An 8,569-nucleotide genomic window follows, 5' to 3' on the forward strand; every position below is an offset into this window, starting at 1 on the left:
ACAGACTTTGGGTCTGGTTAATTTGGGTGTTTGATGTTTTTATTTATTTGCAAGTCTTTAAGTAATAAAGTTTTAAAACCTAACATAAATAAATACGACTCTGTTGTGGAGTGGAAAGTCTTCAAAAGAGTCCTGGGATTAAGCCGGTCTGTAGCCCTTATTGTCCAGTAACGATAACTCAGGCTGTGGGGTACATCGGCCTGAATAGGATTCCCTGTCCTTGTAGGCAGCCATGTCCTTGCTTCTGTCAAGCCAGACTGACTCCTCAGCCAGGGACAGGAGGCTTTTTCAGTGAGCCATGCTGTGGGGTTTTGTTTAATGCAGTATCTTTGAGACTAATTTTAAACATCGCCTTTCTCTTCTATGTGTTTTATAATCAAGACTCTCAGCCACATGACAGGTCCACAGCTGTCTATAGCAAATATTAAAGTGCCCTTTGTTTCTTCCTATCTGCCCACCTGTGTGGAGACTTCCCTTATATTCTTCCATTGAGATAACTCTGCACTATGAAGAGCATGAAAACAGATCTGAAAATCCAGCTGGCTTCTGTTAAGCCCAATACCAAGGGGGGTTACGCAAACATGTAAAAAATGCTACCTTACTTTTGTAAAATTTGAAAAAAAAATACTTTAACTCTTAAAATACTTCCATAAAAACATACCATTACACAATTATCCTCACTGTTTCTTATGGGACTTATTCACCACTTTATAATGCTTGTTCTTAGTCATTCAGAAATGAACGACACGTCCAAAGCATGCAGGATACTTAACAATGTGGAAGTATATGCTTAGATTCTACCACAGTAATAAGTTTTATTATTATACTACAACCTTATGCATCTTACCAAAATTAAACATTAATAAAGAAATCTTCAAATCAAAACAAAGTGGATTCTTAATCTGACCATACCAATCCCGTATTTATGAAAGATATTTTTAAGTATTTCATGTTTGGATGCCATTACATTTTTAAAACTTGGCTTATTATTTTTTGCGATTGTTTATATAGATACAGTATTGTGTTATTGGCCTTAGATGCATGAAATTCCTAAATTTACTTACCGTCGACATATCACTAGTAGGGTCTTTAAGGCTTTTGCAGACATCTTATAAGAAGAAAGGTGGTTTTTTCCCCCCCTCCCATCTCTCTCTTCTTCCCCTTCCTCTCCTTTTCCCATTCTCTTCTTTCCTCCCCCTTTTTCCCTCCTCCCTCTTTCCCATTCCTCTCTCCTCTCTCCCTAACCCCTTCTGCAACTCATCGCTATTGCGGTGTGCTTAATTCCATATACTTTAAAGTGACTGAGATGCTGGTCCCCCGGGGAATGCTGACTCACGCTGACCACAGACTTAGAGCATCAGAATGTTCTTACTGGCATTGGGTTTTGCTTCTGTCTGAAATCATGGTCTTTTGCCTTCTTGTTTATTTTAGAGTAGGATTTCTTGTGACATACTTCTACCTTTTCCCTAGAAAGGTCTGGATTCAGCCATGTTTCCATCGACTATCCGGCTCTAGGATGGGGGCGACATGTCTGCATTTTGAAGACACGGTTCCTCCCTCTTCCTATTTCCACTCTTAACTGAGAAACCCAGTTCTGTTTCGCTGCATGTTTTTTTTGTTTGGAGTGTGTTTTCTCTCTCACCGATTTAATCTTCTAATCTTCGTCCATGTAATTGTTACAGTTTTACTGCCTACAGCTGTTTTACCTTATGTTACTCATGGTTTTGGTTTGTAGTTTTTCTTCGATGTTACACTTCTCTTTCCCTTTCCTAGCAGGAGATGTCACACACATTGAAACCAGCCCAGTGTTCTTAGGTCCTTAAACTTTTCTCTGTAGTTTTGGCCGCTTTTTTTTTCCTTCATGCTTTAGAACAGATATTTTCTGACTTGGTTTTCAGTTCCTCGTCACATCTGAACCACTGTGGAAAACCTTTTGGGGTTACTGAACTCAGTCATTAAAACCAGGGCTGTAAATTTTCCCCTGTATTGGTGGTAGATTCTAATCCTCCAGCTAGTTTCCCCTCAGTCCCTCTGACTCTGTTCCATTTGTCTCCTCAGGAGATCCCCCCTCCCACTCGTTTCCACTCACGTGTTTTTAGGTCCCTTATATCTAGTAGCTTTTGAGTGATGGCTGAACGTTAGTTATAGACAGCATCAAGTCGGTGAGGGAATGGTGGGTTCTTTTTCTCTGGTGTGGACTTAACTTTCACACCTCAGAGGAGCTGGAAGAGTGGCAGAGACCAGACCGGTCTGTTTAAGCCGACTCTAAGCAGGGCTTGCAGCGCACGGAAAATGTTCTGTTTTTGTTTTATTTTTCTCCTTGGCAGCAGATGGCAAATCTTTCGCGAAGAGGGCCAGCAAGCAGATATTTCAGGCTCTGTTGAAACACTTAAGTCTGCCCTCATATATATAGTCTATAAACAATACGTAAATTAGCAGAGATGGCCATGTTCCCACAAACTCTGTTTACAACATCGAGCGGCTAGTTAGATTGGTAACTCCTCAGGCCTCCCATGTCAAAACCCAGATGACTAAAACTCCTTCTCCCTGAGGCTTTCTGCAAGGCCTTATGAGACTTTGGGGTTCACAGGCTTTTCTGTCCAGGGGCTGCAACTTCTGAATTAACAATTGCTTGGAAGGGGAAGCAGCTGGAATGCTGGGTCTCCGCTCTGCGCGTACACCATCCTTGTTCCTAAGATGCTGCCAGGAGCTCTCTGATACAGTCACATACAAACATACAGGATTGTTTCTGTGCACAGAACTTGGTTCTTGTTCAGCTGGTCTACCAGATCCAGGAGCTGGTGAACATCTTTTGTAAAATTTGGATTTGTGTTTGCCTTAAAAACAAACGGGAAATCATTTTTGTCCTTCAGATTTTAGACCCAAAATCTACCCAGAATCTCTTTGGTCACCCTCTTCTTTTACTTGGTTGTTTCTCCTAAATCTGTCCCATTTTCTTCATGGTAAGATGTTGCAAACACACAAAAGGAAATAAAACCAGCCACGCTCCCTGGCTTTCCTTTCCTATTTTGTTCTCCACATGGTAGGCAGACTACAAAAATACGCAATGTAAATAAGAGGATGCTTCTCCTATTTAAACCTCTGTGGAGACCCCCATTGTTCTTAGAGCATGAATACAGACAGGAAGACAGGTTTTTTACTACCTGCCTCTAGCTCTTTGGCCTAAATTTTTAACATTTCCCACTATAACCAGAGTGGCAAATTAGCAACCTCAGCCTGAAGTTTAGAGCCAGCCTGTGAGACTGTATCCTTCGATAACTGTAAATTACTTCAGAGCTGTGTATGGTACCTGAAAGGCTAGAAACAGCCTTCAGGGTAGCCAGGCCGTCAGACTGTGTAGCTGTGCACTGTGGGGTTGTACAATCATTTGGTTATGAAAAGAAGTAAATTAATATGTAAAATCAGTAGCATGGAAAGTTGGAATAATGGTCTTTGGGGATAGAATTGACGAAATTTTTGAATAGTTTGTCATTAATTTCTGTTTTGAAATCATTTAAAACCAAGGCTGTCTCCTTTTCCGTGCTTGTGTGGCGATGTATTGCTCTTTCTTCCCAAACTCTGTGCCCTGGGGAGTAGGGAGCAGTCTGGCCATTGAGGTCAGTACTCGCAGCATGAGAACTTGAATTTCACTGCTCCTGTCTTGGCTGATGGAGAGAGAGCTCAAGAGCATTTATACCCATCCTTTTCAGGCAGCATCCTGTTCAAGTGGATGAGCATGGACCCTGAGCTCCCGGAGAAGCAGGAGGACATTCTCTCCATCTTGGAAGAACAGTTTCCCAACTTGCCTCCCAGAGATGACATTATCAGCGTGCTGCAGGAGACCCAGCTCAGTGCTCAGGGTGAGTAGTTGTCCTAGCTCCCATGGCTTCCAGGAGGGGTGGCTCGCCCCAGGAATATTACCAGGAGGTCAATCTGAGCATGCTTGCACTTCCCTCCCTCTTTTTCTGTGCCTGTGGAGGGGCTGCTGGGTTTGTGCTGTTGGTCTGGGAGTGGGCATCTTATGTTGGAACCCCTTGCCCAGGTTTCTGCCCGGGTGTTTAGCTAATCCAAGTGCTAATACATATAGTACCTATTGAATAATTGTTTTGAGAACATTGCTGGAGCAATGCCAAGCACAATTGGCTTTCAGAATTCTGATTTCATTTAGAAGGGAGGGAGAGAAGGCGGCTAAACCCATGAAATAGTGCTCTAAATCTCGGCTTTCGTGGGACAGCGGATTATCCGATTATCCGGATCAAATGTTGTTAATAATAAACAGCTGTGTTTCAGTGAGCGCTGAATCTCCACAAGGTTCTGATAGTCTCACTCTGCAAGGATGATCTTCCTGAAGCCTCATGACACCCCACTTTCCAGATGAGAACACCGAACCCCAGACAGGCTTCTTTGCTCTCCCATCATCCAGGGCACGTAGCCATGGCAAGTGAGCTGGGTAGAAGCTAACTAAACCCAGAAGGCCCACCTTTAAGGAGAAAATACTAAATTACCAAGTTTTCTCCCCTACTTTGGAGTTCCCTTGAGGCAAAGCAGTTTGTCTGAGGAGTCTCTCAAGTGCTTTAGCGAGCAAGGAAGCCCTGTAGGAGACCAGAGCTCACAAGGGAACTCTGGGAAAAAGTTAAATCCGAACCTTAGGGTGGTCTCCTGTGGAGTGCAGAGGTGGATGGGCACAGGCCATCTTGAACCTAAGGCCTGGTGGTTAACTTTTTGGAATCTTGTGAGTTGGCCAATATTGGGTTAACAGTGTGGAGTTAGTCATGGTCGATGCTTCAATACCACAGAAACAGACAGAGCGCTATTAAGTAGGTTCAGTTGTTAAATCGGCAGACCACTGAAATAGTAAGGACTCCCTAGCCCAGTGGAGAGTGAATCCTCCAAAGTTGGCTCTAGTGGTCAGCAAAGATCTCAGCTGGCCAGTGGAGTATGATGCTGGCCAAAATGAGATTAAAAAGAGGTTAGGGAAGTGGGCGGTGCCTTGCCAGCATCTGCCACGTCGACGAGTTCCTGTGCACGCGTGTCGTTACGTGTCTATGCACAGCTGCACAGTGGTGCATGGCTTCATTCATTCCCTGAGCCACCCAAACTGCTCTTGTGACGATGTGCTCTAGAAATCAAAACGAGCCCAAGTTCACTCTGAGTCAAATGAGAATGTGTCCCCATGCGGCTGTGATGGACAGCGTGACTGGCAGGGTGGGCAGTGGACTGTCTTCCTAAGCATCCAGAAAGAATGCCTGTGCTCTCCAGGGCTCTGTAGTGAATCTTTCCATAGAGAAGGCCAGTTAAACATTAAGACATACCCGTTCTTGTTTGCCTGCGATAGAGTTAACGGAAATCCTTCAGTCAGCCGACTATAGTTCTCAACAGCTTTGCCGGTTCAGATTGTTCCTGCCATCAGGGAAGGGCTTGAGTAACACTTACTTCCAGAGATTACTACAGGGGTGGCCAGGTCAATTAAAACAGCTTTTATTTGTGTAAGACAGGCTGGCCCTATGCAACCTGACTTGCTTGCCTGGAACACTCTACAAACTGGCCTCGAACCCCTAGAAATCTGCCTGCCTGTGCTTCCCAAGTGCCGGGATTTGAGATGTTCAACAGGGCGCCTTGTTCAATTATGATAGTTTTATGAGCTACATATATAAGGTTTTATAAAATTATACTGGCAATTATAAAATTATAGAGGACCACCTAAATTGAGACTTTTGAGGCTATTACTTGGTTATTTTATATGGTAAGACTGCCCATCCCTTCCCCACCCAGCCTGGTCTCGGCCTCTGGAGGCTGGTGCCCCAGTGTGTCCTGTTGCAGGCTCTCTCCTCTCTGACTTCTGTTTGGCCAATGGGAAGAATAGTGAGGGCAGAAAAAAAGGAAACTAACTAAGGCTGTGCACGCCTTTCCTCCTGCACTCTTGCTGTGACGTCAGACCCTGACAGATTCTTTTCTCTAGTCCTAGATCCCTTGCCTTTGCTCCTTGCTAGTCCCTGGCTACTTCATCTTCCATTTTTTCCTTTATCCCGCCACCCCAATGTAAGTGTCCTGCCATTAAGAGCCGACTTTGGCACGGTGAGGGGTAAATTCTATTTCCTGCCTGCATCTTACTCGATGTAGATACTGCCACAGACATTGTTTCTGACTTAGAGTGTGTTTATTACAGATAGAAGTAATACTATAAAGCATTGAGCTTAGTAGAATAAACTCTTTAAATAACCCCCAACATGTATTTTTTAACAGATCCCAAGTATAAATTGTTTTTTTTTCTTTTAATCTCTTGCTGTCCACAGGTTTAAGTATTGAACAAACAATTCTGAAAGATCTAAAGGAGCTGTCAGATGGTGAAATAAAAGTGGCTGTCAGCACTGTGACCATGACCCTGGAGGTAAGGACAGGGGGCTTTTCCAGCCAAAAGAGATTTTGCACAATTGCTGTCTGCACACCCGGAGTACAGCCTCATGCTGTGTGAGTCTCTTCTCCCCTGTGAGTCAGGGTAGGGTTTACTCTGAGGGTCTGACTGCCTGGTAGGTTATCGTTGCTGTGGAAGCTCTATGTACACCAGTAAAAACCCTTCACGTGTGTCGGTGTTTAGTAGTGATGGTAACAGACATGATGACGTGCACTTGTGTATTTTCTTTGTGCAAACAAGTTGTGGTGTGCCCTTTGTGAGTTGTTTGGTCACATGCCATTTTGGTAATCGGCTGTGACAACTGCAGTATTAAGAAGGGGCCTCAGCCCTCCCGGGCGGTTAATGGATGACTTTGAATGAATGCCACCCTTGTCTTTGTCTTTCCTTGGTAAATTACCTCTTGTCTACTTTGGGGGTTCCCAGTGACTTGTGTGTTAATCTTAATTAACCCAACTGATGGGAGCTATATTTTATCGAGGTGCGTCTTTGCCTTTGTGGAAGTCTGTTATTTATTTATTTATTTATTTATTTATTTATTTATTTATCTATTTATGCTATTGCATTTCCTCAGTCAGGCTATCCACCCATCTTTGATTGGAAGCGTGGAGTTCAGAAGTGTGTGGAGATAAAATCTGTTAGATAGGAATGTGTCTTTGGAATGGTATGTTGCTATTTGTGTCTTCCTTGTGATGATGGTGCCTGTCTCAGTGTGTCTATTTCTGGGGACTGGCTAGCACACATATTGGGGTCCACACTTCAGAAAACCCAAGAACAAACCTGGACCTTTGTTCTGTGACATCCCTATAAATCCACCCCCAATGATTCAGTTCAGCTCCTAGATGTACACGAGCCACAGGGGCCGGCTGTCCTCAGCACCAGCACGGAGCACCTCCGAGCTGACAGCACTCCTTTTCAGTTTGTGGCTGGCAGATCAATGCAACAGTTTCCATGGGCCTTCACATTGATAACTGCTCCATCTAATTAGTTGTGGGTGTGAACCAATACAAGAGATGTGTGCAATTTGGGACGTAGTAACTAGATAATCACGTTCAATTAGAAATCTGCCTCGCGTCTAGAAACCCAAGTAAAACATGGATCCTGCAAGGGTCAGTAGCTCTGAGAATCATTTCTACTGGTTCAAGCCTTAGGGTTTTCTTTAGCTTCCCCCTCCCCTGTCCCCCTTCATTTAATGGCATCTTATTAGGTTTTAAATGGCTTGTTTGGAATTCCTTTCTAAATTAACATAGAACGTCTTGTAATTGCTCAGGGAACTGTCTGTAGTTAGTGAGTTATTTTAAGGCTGTGAATATCATAGACTTACTGTAGCGTCGATGTACCTTAATTTGTTTTATAGCAGGATATAAATGGCTTTGTCAAATACATGAAACTATAAACGTTTATCAAGCAGACTCAGAGATGGAATGATTGTATAATCTTGACAGTAATTTCCATGGTGGTCCAGTAATTAATCAGGCAGTTAAGTATAATACCAGAATTCCTGTGTGATTTTCTGGGAGGGGACAGGGTATTTGTGTATATCAACAGGTACATATGAAACTCACCGGCTGAAAGTGAGCTGGGATGTTATTAACACCATGTCTGTAGTTACACCAGAATGATGGCGGTAAAGAGAGAGAGCTCAGAAACAGAGCAAGGACTCCTGCCTAATATGCCATAGCTTACCTGGAAGACAAGATGCCTACTAATCCAGTATGTCAGTTTAAACCCCACACAGGGTTAAAGGTGGAATTTATCTACCCTACCACCACCACCCCCGCTAAGGCATCCTGTGATACAATGCTGTTTTCCTAACCTCATTTTGGAGATGGAGATAATTGGGGTTTGGCATTCCTTTCTGATTCTCACCCTCCTCACCTTATAAACAGAGACCAGAAAGGCCCAAACATTACAGTTGTAGCAGAGTTGCTCAGTGCCCCTCTCCATCTGGTTGTGTCTCCAAGGAGGCTCCTCGCTGTCCCCACGGCTTTCTAGATCAGACTTGTTCTTCCAGGCATGGTCGCACTGGGCTGATACTTCTTCCTGGCCCCCAGGAACTCTACTCCTTACGGCCGCCTCTGAGCTGCTATGCAATGCTGTCTGTATAACCACCGACCTACAGAGGGCTTAAGTGTGTACTATGTATTCCATTAAGTGTGA

The 8,569-nt window shown here is 43.9% G+C and overlaps 1 protein-coding gene across 1 annotated transcript in view; it reads left to right on the forward strand.

The window, feature by feature from the left end:
• The window catches only part of Prune2 (prune homolog 2), a 255,447-nt gene that overhangs the window by 51,875 nt on the left and 195,003 nt on the right, over positions 1-8,569 (forward strand). Inside the window, exons 5-6 of the mRNA XM_026781692.1 lie at positions 3,711-3,860; positions 6,294-6,388. Of these exons, the coding sequence (XP_026637493.1) occupies positions 3,711-3,860; positions 6,294-6,388 (245 nt within the window). The remainder of the gene's footprint in view (positions 1-3,710; positions 3,861-6,293; positions 6,389-8,569) is intronic.

This window comes from Microtus ochrogaster, chromosome 8 (genome assembly GCF_000317375.1).
Source record: "Microtus ochrogaster isolate Prairie Vole_2 chromosome 8, MicOch1.0, whole genome shotgun sequence".
NCBI lineage: Eukaryota > Metazoa > Chordata > Mammalia > Rodentia > Cricetidae > Microtus > Microtus ochrogaster.